Source organism: Nycticebus coucang, chromosome 8 (genome assembly GCF_027406575.1).
Source record: "Nycticebus coucang isolate mNycCou1 chromosome 8, mNycCou1.pri, whole genome shotgun sequence".
NCBI classification, from domain to species: domain Eukaryota; kingdom Metazoa; phylum Chordata; class Mammalia; order Primates; family Lorisidae; genus Nycticebus; species Nycticebus coucang.
In genome coordinates, this window is record NC_069787.1 from 94,104,525 (window position 1) to 94,118,357 (window position 13,833).

Sequence of the window (13,833 nt, forward strand, 5' to 3'; positions counted from 1 at the left end):
AACAGAATTCTATATAGAAATAGTGATGGACAGCTACATACAATGTGGACACATTTCAGAAACAATGCTAAAAGTAGTAAGACAAAACAGCAAGATTCCATTTAAATAAAACTCAAAAGCTAACAATGGCTCAGCGCAGCTAAGACACCAGCCACATATACCAGAGCCGGAGGGTTTGAATCCAGCCCGGGCCTGCCAAATAACAGAACTACAACCAAAAAATGGCCGGGCATTGTGGCAGATGCCTATAATTTCAGCTACTTGGGACGGTGAGGCAGGAGAATTGCCTGAGCCCAGGAGTTGGAGGTTGCTGTGAGCTGTGATGCCATATCACTCTACCCAGGGAGACAGGTTGAGGCTCTGTCTCAAAAAATAAAAAAATAAACAAAACTACACTGTCGAAGGATACAAAGATGGTAAATGTAAAAAGAAAAAGAATGTGATTATCACAGATGTCAGAGTAGTAGTCATCTCTAGGGGTTGAGAAGCTGCTAACTAGGAAGGGACCCATAAAAGATTCAGGGATGCTAGAATTGTTTTTTCTTTTAGAAGTAAAAGTTACACCAGAATTCACTTAATAATTTTTTATGGAAGTGTATAAAGATCACCTATTTTTATATAAACAGCTATTTCACGAATTTAATAAAAGGGGAAAAAACAGATCAGCTTTTTGACATGGTCCACCAGCTCTACCCATAGTTTTGCCCTGGCCTAAAGAGTGAAAGACTAAGAACATTCCTTTCCCCCTTTCAACAAAGCAAGAGATTACTCATTTCTTCATGCAGCTACTTCAGTTTAATAATAGAAATTACAATCTGATATAATTAGAGAAAGGAAGGAAGCATCTAAGTCAGCGGTTCTCAACCTGTGGGTCTTACCTACAGGAACTGTATTAAAAGGCCACGGCATTAGGAAGGTTGAGAACCACTGATCTAAGTGAAGCTTGGGGAGGACCTAAAACATTTGGAACAAAATGCAGAGCAACAGAACAAAGAAAAAGAACAGCTATTTATATAGCACCTCATTCTGATGTTAACTCAGAAATAAAAGACCTTCCCAGATAAAAGGTGACTATTGAAAAAGCAGACACAAAAGACACAAACACACATCAAGTACAAACCACAAGTGATTAACAGAAAGCATGCAAGATTAAAGAAAGATATCTTTGATTCTAAAGCTGCCATAAAGGACAACCACACCGAGAGCTCTTGACTTTGGTCATTTTTCTGAAGCAAATGGAATCTACAAGAAAATCCAACCACTATTTGGTCTTTTGTTTGAAATAGCAACATAAGCTGGAAATGGGATGTGGAAGTGCAGAGGTTCATGGAGAGGTACAGAAACAATTCATAACAGAAGACTAGGACAATCTTAGTTGATAAACTTAAGGAAACATTATTTACAAACACGAATTTGAAAGGAAGATCTCAAATTTAACAGTCAAAAACAAAGATAATCCAGAACAGGTAGACCAAAAGGTATATTAAAATTGTAAGTGTATACTAGATAACTTGACTGCTTCTCTTTGAACCATTAAGTTCTTGGAAAAGCTGATACCTTGTCATGCTATGATCTGCAAATTGCACTGACTTACATTTTAAGAGGAGAAAACTATCCAAGCAGGCTCACCGCCTGTAGCTCAATGGACAGGGAGCCAGTCACATAGGTTCGAACCCAGCCTGGGGCCTGCTAAACAGACATTTTACAACAAAAAAATAGCAGGGCATTGTGGCAGGTGCCTGTAGTCCCAGCTACTTGGGAGGCCGAGGCAAGAGAATAGCTTAAGCCCCAAGAGTCTGAGGTTGCTGTGAGCTGCTACACTATAGCACTCTACCGAGGAAGACATAGTGAGACTGTCTCAAAAAAAAAATAAAAATAAAAAAACTGTCCAAGCAGCAAACCGTGGCTGGATTCAAAGATGCAATCTCCCCATCTTTTATAGCACCTAAAAGTCTCTGGCAGACAGCATCCAAAATGAGTGACAAGATTTGTGAGGTTTCAACATACCAGAAAAATCTGTGCACATGTACTTCCAGCATATGAACAATTTTAACTCACCAGTCACCATGTTGCATGTATTTCTGCTGCTTGTCCTGAGTTCTCAAGACTTCTAACATTCTGAAGAAGATAGAACAAGAAAGTTCTTTCCATCCTGAACCTCAATTTTTAAGTTTTAACTTTGTTCTTAAAAAATACAGTACATTAGAAAGAACTATCCCATCATCATTAAATTTAATTGCTAACTTTACTTCCTCTTAGCTTCCTTTTCCTTAAACTTAGTGAAGCAAGACTGGAAAACATAAATTAGCATGTTTTACCTTAGAAAAAAGAGGTGCAAATTTCTCTAGGGCAAACCTGGAATTCCCCTTAGCATCAGAACACAGTGCTGGGGTGAAAAAGAGCTTAAAAGGACTGAAATCGTAAATCAAAACTGACCTTTACATGGATACATGAATTATCAGCTAGAGAATTGTGGAATTGAAAAAAAAGCACTGACTCTCAGGTTGTTCAATTTTGTTCTAGGCAACTTTTTGGCTGAGGCAACAGCAGGCCCTTAATACAACAGACTAAAGTAAGACCCTCCCACTCACGCAGAAGACAAAGCTGCATTTAAGGTTTTAAAGTGGCATTTTAGAGCTCAGAGAATTGCAAATCTTCCACAAAAGACGAGTCCCTTCCGGAGTGCACAGATGTGACGTGTATGAATAGCGCTTATAGAAGAATTAGTTTATAATGAAAAGAAAGCAGGTACTACTTAACGACCTTCTGATGTCAACCCTCCCTCCCCGGCACAAACCACCAACCCGAGGTGAGGAAACCTGAGGAGGTTCACTGCCCTCTCAAGCAAAAAGGGTTTCTGAAGCAGGGAAGCATCCCCACCCCAAGCACCCACCCCGCACTTGGGTCTCAAATAACCGCATTCTTCAAGAACAGGGAATCTCGCCCGCCTCGCAGAGAAGCGGAGCTACAAGCCAGACACCAAAGCCAGTTGGTTTCTCCCCAGGCCTAGGCCACAGACGCCCAGAGACGTCACCAGAGGAGGAAAGGCCCAGCCTGCAACCTTCCCCGCGCAGCAAGAAGCTCGCCCTCAGCTCAACAGAGGCGCCTGCGCGCTCTCGAAAAGGCACCACCGCCACCCAACAGCAGGGCGCGCGCCCCAACACTGGGGGTCTTAGCGGGCGCGCGCCCCGGAAAGCCACTCTTGCCCACGGGCCACAACTCCAAAAGCCGAAATATCCGGGCCAGGAACGCGCACGTCGGCGGCCACGCGCACCGGGAAGGCCGCACAGCGCGCGCGCGCCCGCCGGCGCATAAAAACAGGTTCGGTCGCGCGCCCGCCCTAGCGCGCGCTCCTGCGCCGCGCCCACCTAAATCCCTGACCAACCCCTCCCCCACCCGCAGGGCGGGGGCTCGCGAGCCCAGGGACGTTCTCGGCTCCCGAGGCGCTGGAGATCCCTTGGGCCCAGCGGCAGCGGCTCGCCCACCCCCGCCCGTCGTTGTGTGGGGTAGGCCAGCTATCCCAGGCCCACAGACTCGCCACATCCCCACCTCTACCCGGAGCCCTCACCCGGCGACGTCACCGCCGCCGCCGACTCTGCTCTACCCGCTGGCCCCGCCGCACCACCCGGGACCCCGGTTCTGCCGTCGCCGCTCTAACACCGACAGGATTTTCTCCTCACAGCTCCCTGGGCGCCATCTTACATTCAACCCTCACAGCCAATGGGTGCTGAATACCTCTCTCGCGAGAATTGGTGCGTCAGATCCCGCGAGATTTGGGGCTCCCTCTTGACCAGACTTAAAGTGAACGTTTCGGGCAGCCAGGGAGGTAGGCCGGGCCTACCGTTGCTACATACAAGTGGAGCCCCGGGTGTAGGGTAGCTCGCCCCTCCCACAGACTCCCCTATTTGCGGGGCGGAGCCAGAGCTGGGGCTGGGCCTAGAGGTGGAGTTCGAAGTTTGTTCCGTGGACCCACCTTCCGCCGCCGCCTCAACTTCATTTGGTCCAGCAGCTCCACGCGGGGTGGGGCCCTACCCGGAACGGCCTCTTGCTTAAGGTGGGCCCCACAAACCTCTGACCCAGGCCTGGAGTCTCCAGCCGTGTGCCACCTGGGAAGCCCCTGAATCGCTCCCCTTTTGGAGGACACAGTGTCTGGGACCTCCCCCACCATCTGCTGCCATCAGAGTTCAGCTTTCTTCACTCAGGTCCACCTTAAAGCGGGCCTCGGGTGGACTTGTGTTTGTATACAGGGAAAATGTGGAAGGCATTAAAGCTGCAGGCACACGCAGGCCTCAAGCTACCCCAGAGGGCGACTAGCCTTCTGTAGACACTCATTGCCTCCAGTCTTTCGCACTTGTTTCTGGCGAACTCTTCAGTCTTTTGGGATAACTCTCAGTGTCAGGTTAGGTCAGTAACCTCTTCTGGCCTTGCACAGGTCCAAGGGAGACCTTTCCCACACAGTCAGTGCTTGGTCTCCCACCGCTAGATAATGAACTCGGAAGGTTATCACAGCATGTATGCCTCATCTCACTGTGCTGGACGTACAGTGAACACCCAATAATTATTTACTGAATGGTTGGACTGGGAGCCAACCCTCTTCATCTTTCCACAGGCAGACATAAACCTACTAGATCCCTCCCGCACCAGAAGTCATGGAGCAGAACCTCAGGGCCCTCATTCCCTTAAACCAGGTGCAGAGGATAATAACCCCAGCCAGGCCTCCACCCTTGCCCAGTGGTTTCAAAGCTGTCAGTGTCACTCTTTCCTGGAGAAGCACATTCTCACAAAACATGCACAAGGCACATGCCTCCCCAAGCCCCTACACACACAGCATGTCTCCAGGGCCCTCAGATGGTAAAAAGGCAGACAGCATAGCCTCCAGGGGAATTTAGCTTTTCTTTATTGACATGGAGTTTGGGGTGGTGAGGATACCTCCACCTCCAGGAGGTGGAGGATAGGTCCACAATGAGGTAGGTCCACAATGCTTCCAGCTCACACCTTCCCAGGGTCTTCCTTCAGTGATACAGTTCGGTTGAAAACAAGCTAGAGGAGAGAAGGAGAAAAATGTCTAGGGACCCAGATCCCCCCTCATCCCTTGAGCTGAGGGATTACCAAGGATCACGAGACCCAGGTTCTCAATAACTTTGTCTTTGAGTAAGGGATTAGATGGCTCTAGGCCAGAATTTTATATGGATTACAACAACCTCTATTCCTACCCCCTACTTTGAGGATTAAGAAAGTCAGGGTGGATACAAAATTTTGTACATGGACTTCAGAGTCAGTTTCCTCACCAGTAGAACATGAATGCCAACCCCTCAGGTGGTGACAATTAACTAAGGAAATATGGGCAGAGCACTTGACCCGGCAAATGGTGGCCACCATAGTTGTTGCAGAAAGGGTAAAGTCAAGCACCTGTCCCTGACGGCTGTCTGGATCCACGGAGAAGTACCCAAGACGCTCAAACTGAAACTTGTTGAAGGGTTTTGCCAAGGCGACAGAACGGTCCACTAATGCTGCCTCTACCACTTGCAGTGATGCCTGCAGGCAGGGAACTCAGTCATCCAACCAGGTTGGCCTACCACCCTTACCCTAAACCCCATAAGCCTACCGGGTTCAGGTCACTTAAGAATCCACCAGGCACCTCAACAGGATCTTCAGGGTTCTTGTGCCGGAATCTACAGCCATAGTGAAAGTTAAGACCCCCAGCTGCATAACCATGGCAGGTAATGCCCATCTTTTTTTTTTTCCTGTTTAACTATATCTTAAACTTTATTCTTCTGAAAAATTATCAAGTGAGAAATGTTTACATGACAGTTCACAAAATAGAATTTTACATGAATATCAAAGACAATAACTTTTTTTAAGAGTTATATAAAAATGAACAAAAATACTTATAAGTAAAAAAAATGCAGGTTCTAGGCTGGATGTGGTGGCTCACGCCTGTAATCCCAGCAACTTGGGAGACCAAGGTGAGAGCATTGCTTGAGGCCAGGAGTTCAAGACTGTCCTGGGCAACACAGCATGACCTCCTCTCTGTGATAGTTGTTTATTTGGGTCTTATCAATTCCTTCAGGTTGTATCTGGAGGTGTTGCAAGTAATTCATCTATCCACAAAGCTCTTTTGGGCGGTGCCTGTGGCTCAAAGGAGTAGGGCGCTGGCCCCATATGCCAGAGGTGGCAGGCTCAAACCCAACTCCAGCCAAAAACTTTTTTAAAGACAGGAATTACGGATGGTCCTCCATTCTTCTCCAGACTTAAGGAAGGAAGTCCCACTGTTTGTTGCATACGAAATTCCTTGAAAAATGCTAGGTTAATACTTGCATCTCTGCTGATATTATTTGTTATACAAAGGACTGATTAGGTTTATTTCTGCATTTTTTTCATAGGACACGGAAAGCATTTGCATTGTAAGTCAGGTAGCCAAGAGCGCAAGAACAAGCTGTGTAAACCTCTGACCTTGTTTTCACCTCTTCCTGACAGAGTACAGTCCCATCTTTTTTTTTTTTTTTTTTTTTTGCAGTTTTTGGCTAGGGCTGGGTTTGAACCCACCACCTCCAGAATATGGGGCCAGCGCCCTACCCCTTTGAGCCACAGGCACCGCCCAGTAATGCCCATCTTATACCTGCCTCACCCCTGCTCTGTTCACTTACAATCGCTCATAGAGGCGAATCTCACATGTCAGAGGCTGTGACACCCAGTGAATAAAGGCCTTAGGCTTCTCTCCAGCATCTACTCGCCTACAGGTCACCTCTAGATTCTCTACACAACCACTGGGACCCTGGAAGTAGAGGGAAAAGATCAGCAATCAGACCTGGAAACCACTACAAGCATCACAGGCTACGCTCAAATCCTGGCCCCAGCAAGGACTATAGTAGGAAGACTGCAGCTGGCTCTTACCTTGACAACATGCTGCAGCTCAATGACATAGCCTGTATGCCTCAGACCCACAGGCTGGCCCCAAGCCAGGCGCTTAAAGCCTGGTTCTGGCTCCTAGAGGTAGGAGATGAGGTAGACATAAGAGTCTACAAGGGTGAAATGAGTAGGGCTCTCCCCCCACCTCCATGTCTGGCAGGAGTTGGTTCATCTGAAGCAGGAAGTACATGGATTGACAAGATGAAAGGATTCTGGAACCAGACTCAACAGCAAATAAGACTCCCACCCTTTATTTACCTCCTTGAAGTCAGTCCTCTCAATGAAGACAATAGGTGCAAAGGGAACCCGATGGAAGCCCTTGGTCTCATCAGCTGGAAAGTTGGGCACCTGAATGTCTAAGAACTATAGCAAGAGACAGTTACCTGAGTCATACTAGGCACTCGGACCCACCCATGCCCAGGTATACCCCACAACCCCACATACACATTGAGGCTGGCCTACCTGATCAGTAGGAAAATTGGTAATGATGACCTGTAATGCCTCCAATACAGCCATGGCCCGTGGAGCTGTGTCATTCAGCACATCACGCACACAGGATTCTAGAAGATGTGGCTCCATTGTGGTCTGTGCCACTGTCACTCCCACCTAGTAAGCAAGTTCAGTTATCAGTCATGGCCGAACCACAAACTGCTGTACTCGCCCCCCATCTGCCCACCTAACCCACAGGGCTATACCCGAGCACAGAAGTTGTTGATGGCTTCAGGGGGAAAGCCCCTCCTTCGCAGGGCCGTAAGCGTAAACAGCCGTGGGTCATCCCAGTCCCTGTGGGTAAGGAGGTGTAAAATGGCCTTTGACAGCAAATGCCACTAGTACCACTATAATGAGCCAAACAGCCACACCTACCGCACAGCACCAGCAGCTACAAGCTGGAGGATCTTCCTCTTAGACACAACAGCATAATGCAGGTTGAGGCGGCCGTACTCCCACTGCACAGGGCAATAGATGTCTAGAACATTGCATAGCCAGAAGTAGGAAGAGCGTCTGGGGTGAAAAAGTAGGATTAGGAAAGGCTACTACCACAGGAAGGGATATTGGAATTCTACTACCCTACCACCCTATGGGCCCAAGCTCCCTCACCGGGCCTGGAATTCCTTGGTGCACAGTGAGTGGGTGATGTGCTCAATGGAGTCACAGAGGCAGTGTGTGTAGTCATAGGTAGGGTAGATGCACCTGTAGGGCATAAACAATGAGTCCTACCATCCACCCATACTCTGCCCAGCCCATGGCCCACTGCCCTGTTCTACAGCATTGCTACCCCACCCCTTGCCCACTCTCACCACTTGTCCCCAGTACGGTGGTGTGGTGTATATTTGATTCGATAGGCCACAGGGTCCATCTTCCCATCCTCCATCACCAGTTTCATCCGCAGTGTTGCCTCACCCTCTGAAAACTTGCCCTTGCGCATTGCCTGAGGGGAGCAAGGGCTCAGGCTGCCTCTATGTACACAGGTATCTCATCCTCACCATCTTGGCCCACCCAAACTCAGCTGCTCCTCCAGGTCCCCACCTCAAAGAGCAGCAATGACTCCTCCACGGGTCGGTCCCTCCAGGGTGAGGGCAGAGGGTTGTGGCCTTTCAGCTCCTCTCCTTGCTGGTGACATACATAAGCCTGACCCCTGTGGGGAAGGAGTGTCAATGATCAGCATGGCTGTGACTTGATCAGCCAGCTTGGCTCTACATCATGGCCCTGGCCTCACCTGCGGATGAGCTCCACAGCCCAGGCATACAGCTGGTCAAAATAGTCAGAGGCATATGTCACCTTGTAAGGTGTATAACCTAGGGCAGAATTAGACATTATTAGCCAGCCAGAAACACCCAAAGGCAGGCCATGGCCCAGGGAAAGCCCACTGACTACCAGTCCTGCCCAGGCCTTGAACAGTCCATACCCAACCAGGTCACCATGTCATAGATGGCAGTGAAGAACTTTGCTTCCTCCTTCTCAGGGTTGGTGTCATCAAAACGCAGAAAGCAGATACCATTGTTGGCCTAAGAATGTTGCAATATCTGTGAATTCTCACATCATCCACCAGGCCTACAGTCCAGCTCAACAAACTAGAACATCCTCAGAGTTTTCCCATGTCAGAATAAAAATGCCTTCAAGAGCTACTCTCTGGCATGGCACCCATAGTTACGACACCATCCGTATGTACTGAGGCTCACGGGTTCAAGCCTGACCCGGGCCTGCTAAACAATGACAACTCCAACAAAAATAGCTAGGCGTTGTGGCAGGCACCTGTAGTCCCAGCTACTTGGAAGGCTGAGGCAAGAGAATCGCATAAGCCCAAGAGTTTGAGGTTGCTGTGAGCTGGGATGCTACGGCATTCTACCAAAGGTGACATAAGACTCTCAAAAAAAAAAAAAAAAAAAGCTTCTCTCATCTTCCTGTATCTAAATGGTCCAGATATAAAAGCATCTCTTATACCAACCTGGGACTGACAGCAATACTCTTTTCCTAACTGAGGGGCTTCGATGACATTCCCCCAAATTTGAACTCACTGATTCACCTGAAGAGTTTTTTCCCAATAAGCCAAATCGATTCCTAAGTATCTGTCACACATGCAGTTCCTTTCAGTGGCCTATGGCCACCAAAGCACATTATTGGGAGCAGAAGGCAAGGTAGGAACACCTTTCAAGTATCCAGTCATGGGAGTAACAAATGATCGTCATCTTGCTTATCAGGTTGCTAGATGCATGCTCACCTTGGCATAGCCAAAGTTGAAATTGATGGCTTTGGCATGTCCAATGTGCAGAATTCCATTGGGTTCTGGTGGGAACCGGGTACGAACCTGAGATACGGTGGATGGGAGCAGAGGAATGAAGTCATACCTCAGACTACCCTAAAACAGAGGCCCACGACCAGGGAGGCCAGGGTGATAGGTGAGACAGGGGAGCATGGGAGTAGCCCAGGCACTGAGGCAGGTGTTCGATGGTACTAGCTTGTCTGGCCACATTCCAACTCACCTGTCCACCAGTGATCTCCATGTGCTGCTTCAATAGATCCATGGTGTGTGGAGTGGTCACATAGCCTGGAGTCTTATAGTTCTCACCTGCCAGGACCATAATAAGCCTGAGAACCAAGTTGCAACCCCAGGCGTCTGACCCCAGAGGCCTGGCTATAGGAGTTGCTGCCAAGATCCAGCTCTCCCCAGGGTTCTAACATGCCTGCTCACCAGGCTTGTGGAACTTAAGGGCCTCTCCTCGGAGCTGCTCCATCAGAGATAGTGTTTGGCCAGCACCCTCACCTGTAGGAGTTAAAAAAAACAAAAACAAACCACTTGTCTGGATATAGTTACCCATCCAGCTCAGGGTGGTACCTATTACAACTACCCATATCCTGTAACCAGAATAAAACAGACCCCTCTTCCTCCAATTCCACAGATAAAAGATATAGAGCCAGACACCTGAGACCTCTTGGGCCAGTCTCTCGGAAGAAGGAACAAAGGAAACACTAGGAACCCCAGTCTTCAGGCAGAAGGCAGAGTGTTTAGTAAGCCCAGGGCCCAAGGACCCTGAGTTGTAAGGACCCTTCAGGCAAATTGCCTGGAAGTCAAGAAGCTGAATGCTATGATGGGAGCCTCGAGCTTCTCACCATTCTCCATCACATTCTTTGCTGTCCTCCGGTCTGTTTCTTCTAGTCGAGCCTTTGCCACCTGAGAGAAGCCCCAACACTGACTGCATCAGAGTTCCTCCTGGGTAGGGTCCTGGAATCACTAGGGTCAAACAATCCCTTCCCAACCTGAAGTCTCACCCTACCCCCCTTCACTGTCAGGGACCCAGGGCCATGCCCAGCCCCACCTTGGGCTTCTTCTCCAGATCAGACTCCATCTTGGGACCCAGAAGGTGGAGGACCTGAACAGAAACGAGAGTCAGGCAAAGACAGGAGGGTCCTCTTTCAAGAAACTCATGACTGATCCTACCCATCCATCTACGGGCTTCTTGGCCTGTCTGCCAGCACTGCCTAGAAAAATCTACCCCTATTCCACCTCTTCTCCCCATATGGTTCTGCCTCAAATGTTCTCTCCCTCCTGAAGGTCTATAATGGGCCCAGGTAACAAGGGCTGTTTCATATATAGAAGGTAACTGTGGGCCCAGCATCAAGACCAGCATCTTGCCTTGGCCATCACCTTATGATTCTATGCCAATATCCTGAAATGAAGGCTATATCAACCCTACTTATGGGATGAAGAAACATTTTCAGAATAGTGACTCACCTCAAATTAGGTACAACACAAAGGCCCAAGTCACTCACTACCCAGTCAGGAGCTGCCACATGGAAGTCTACTATCCGCCACCAGAATAGGGACAGGGTCACTTCCCCCCTTTTATCCGTCAGTGTTTTCCAGGCCCTGTACATGCCAGAGTCTTTGCCAGCTTCAGCTCAGGGAGGCATGCCCACCTGCATGTCCACTTCATGCTTGATCATTTTGCCATCTGCCCACTTGAGCACAGCCCGAGCCTCTCCTAGAAGCATGAGCACAAGGAGCTGCAGAAAGGCAAAAGAGGCACTCCCCACCCTCCTTCCCAAATAAAGGTCCTGGCTGACCACGGGAACTAGAGCCTGGGCCCAGCCAGACTGCTTTTTTTTGAGACAGAACCTTGCTCTGTTGCCCAGGCCAGAGTACAGTGGTGCCATCATAGCTCACTGCAACCTCCAACTCCTAGGCTCAAGTGATCCTTCTGCCTCAGCCTCCCCAGTAGCTGGGATTACAGCGTGTGCCACCACAATCACCTGATTTTTTCTATTTCTAGTAGAAACAGGGTCTTGCTTACTCAGGCTGGTCTGGAACTCCCAAGCTCAAGCGATCCTTCAACCTCAGCCTCCCAGAATGTGAGCCACCATGCCTTGCCCAGCCAGACCACTTATAAGGTGCTCCTGCTCCTTTACCCACCTCCCTCTCACTCATGCCCAGAAGCAAAGGTATAACCAAAGAAAACATAGCCCTCGCCCCAGGCCCTGCTCACCCATCAGCAACCCCATGTTGAAATGGTAACGCTCCATCAAGAGCTGGGGCCGGTGCCTATTTATGGTAGCCTCCACCTGTAGAAAGCCAAACCATGTGGTTCAGGAAAGCCTCTTTGGAGATGTTGATGCTCTCATTCAGGATCTTCCTGGATAGAGAATCTAAGCCACTCTTTTCCATGGCCAGGACTAGGGAGGCCCAGGGAAAAACTCACAGCCTCTTCAATCTGCTCTGGGGTCACTATGACACCCACACCACATTCCTGCTCAAAGTCCACAGTGTCGATCGGGTCCAGGGGGTGACTCCTCACATATTCAAGGGCAGCTGAGAAAAAAAGAACCAATGAGTTTGTGGTATCTCAGCTCCAGGATGTGCATAGACAGAGCCTTAATCCCATGAAACTTCCAGGACACTTTCGCCTCCTGAGAGGTTAAGCGTTGGCACCACCCTACAGAAGCCTTGAGACCACAAGAAGCATGTGTTCTGAAGGTGGCTCTCCCTCAGACCGTCGCAGTTCTTGTCATTCTCACCACAGGCCACCCTCCTCCCAGCTTCAGTGCCTGCGCGGAACTAGGTCTCTAGAAAGAAACTGGGGGACTTATTAAAAAGGGTATATATGATCTTGGCTGAAGTGAGGGATTGGAAGTGAAACTGACAGGACAGGCAGGGGTCTCACCACTCAACTGAGGCTCAGTGTGGATCTTCTTACTGGCTATGTAGCTCACAAGGAAAGAGAGACGCCGAGTATCTCTGAGTCGGGAGGCCAAGCCATACAACAGAGTCCCGGTAGCCTTATCGATGGTGGAACCCAAGGTCTGCTGCGCCTGGGGTCAGAGGTGGCAGAAGAAAAGCCCCATGCCCGGTGAAGAGAGGCAAGAGCAGGTCGATAGATTGAGAAAGGGACCCAAACCCACGCGGCATCGCGGCACAGTTGGCAGCCCCATCCAGGAGAGGAGCTCGCACCTGGGTTGCCGCCTTCCGCAACTGCGTGCTCAGAGCGGTATTCTTGAGTGTCTCGCGGGCCTTGTGCTCGCTCAGACCCAGGCCAGTGAAAAGCGACAGGGAGTCAAGAGTCGCCATCGCAAAGACACCGGAAACCAAAAGAAACTTCGGACCTAATTTGCACGTCGGCTGTCGCTCACTGACCAATAGAAAAGCGAAGCCGCCTAAAAGGGCCAATGCTGTCCTTCCTTGATAGAAGGGGGCGGGCTCTCCAGGGTCGTTGACGCCATTTAAGGGACCGAGAGGGGACGGGGTGGTTTTTCCCGGCCATTTGCTTCCGCCTTTCTGGTTCTCTCCCAAGATGAGGTGGGAAGCAGCGGGGTTTTTTTAGAGTTTGGGCGTGGCCCAAGAGAAGGGATGTTGAGCGCTGCGGCAGAAAGACGTGGGCATACATAGACTTTTGCTCTTTTCCTTCAGCCTTGGGAACTCCATCTTTTTTTTTTTTTTTTTTTTTTTTTTTTAGCCCGGGCTGGGTTTGAACCCGTCACCTCCGGCATATGGGACCGGTGCCCTACTCCTTGAGCCACAGGTGCCGCCCCTGGGAACTCCATCTTAACACAGAAACTTCTTGGGGCGAAAATGTGAATTTGAAGCCACAGCTTTGTATTCGTTGTGGACAGCTGGCACAAAACGAAGCCCGGAAAATCGCCGGTCTAGACTCCATGGCAGAGAACGGGAGGAATGGCCAATATAGGGGCCCCGTATGTCCCGCGTTTTTCAGGTGCTCTCTCAGGACACACCGAGCCAGAAGAGGAAGGGGGAAGAAGGGTTTGGGTCAAGAGGGACCTTGTAGAAGTTCTGTAATGATTGGTTTAAAGTCTCCTGCTAAGGTTGCTGTGAGCCGTGTCTACCGAGGGCAGTAAAGTGAGACTCTTGTCTCTACCAAAAAAAATAAAGTCTCCTGCTACACTTACCCTCCTTGCCAAAGCATGCAAACCTCA

The 13,833-nt window shown here is 49.5% G+C and overlaps 2 protein-coding genes across 11 annotated transcripts in view; both read right to left on the minus strand.

The window, feature by feature from the left end:
- Nucleotides 1-4,231, minus strand: part of QRICH1 (glutamine rich 1) — a 63,261-nt gene extending 59,030 nt beyond the window's left edge. The window contains exons 1-2 of one of the 9 annotated variants that reach the window (XM_053599074.1): nucleotides 3,569-4,230; nucleotides 2,059-2,118 (exon numbers count right to left, since the gene is read on the minus strand). The gene's annotated coding sequence lies outside the window, so the exon portion shown is untranslated. The other 8 variants (XM_053599077.1, XM_053599075.1, XM_053599078.1 and 5 more) reach the window with 8 other exon arrangements.
- A 646-nt stretch (nucleotides 4,232-4,877) lies between these two features.
- Nucleotides 4,878-13,035, minus strand: QARS1 (glutaminyl-tRNA synthetase 1). Of its 2 annotated transcripts, XM_053599082.1 has the most exons (24): nucleotides 12,854-13,035; nucleotides 12,567-12,714; nucleotides 12,105-12,214; nucleotides 11,892-11,967; nucleotides 11,326-11,390; nucleotides 10,725-10,778; nucleotides 10,519-10,579; nucleotides 10,100-10,171; nucleotides 9,891-9,976; nucleotides 9,629-9,715; nucleotides 8,816-8,915; nucleotides 8,627-8,705; nucleotides 8,437-8,545; nucleotides 8,208-8,338; nucleotides 8,008-8,100; nucleotides 7,774-7,911; nucleotides 7,605-7,692; nucleotides 7,372-7,515; nucleotides 7,168-7,272; nucleotides 6,895-6,987; nucleotides 6,648-6,775; nucleotides 5,606-5,672; nucleotides 5,410-5,535; nucleotides 4,878-5,040 (listed from the first exon to the last, which is right to left on the minus strand). In XM_053599082.1, exons 1-24 carry the CDS (start codon nucleotides 12,968-12,970, stop codon nucleotides 4,990-4,992), a joined length of 2,328 nt encoding a protein of 775 aa, XP_053455057.1. In that variant the 5' UTR covers nucleotides 12,971-13,035; the 3' UTR covers nucleotides 4,878-4,989. The 2 variants fall into 2 exon arrangements, with proteins under 2 accessions (XP_053455057.1, XP_053455058.1); XM_053599083.1 differs by lacking the exon at nucleotides 12,854-13,035 and having other exon boundaries at nucleotides 12,575-12,709.
- Nucleotides 13,036-13,833: the final 798 nt, after the last annotated feature.

Excerpts from the sequence above, each read along its gene's own strand:
- QARS1 (XM_053599082.1), bottom strand. The coding sequence starts at position 12,970 with ATGGCGACTCTTGACTCCCTGTCGCTTTTCACTGGCCTGGGTCTGAGC. Across the intron at positions 10,172-10,518 it reads AAAGAATGTGATGGAGAATG|GTGAGGGTGCTGGCCAAACA; the intron begins GTGAGAAGCTCG and ends TAACTCCTACAG. Across the intron at positions 6,776-6,894 it reads AGCTGCAGCATGTTGTCAAG|GGTCCCAGTGGTTGTGTAGA; the intron begins GTAAGAGCCAGC and ends CTCTACTTCCAG.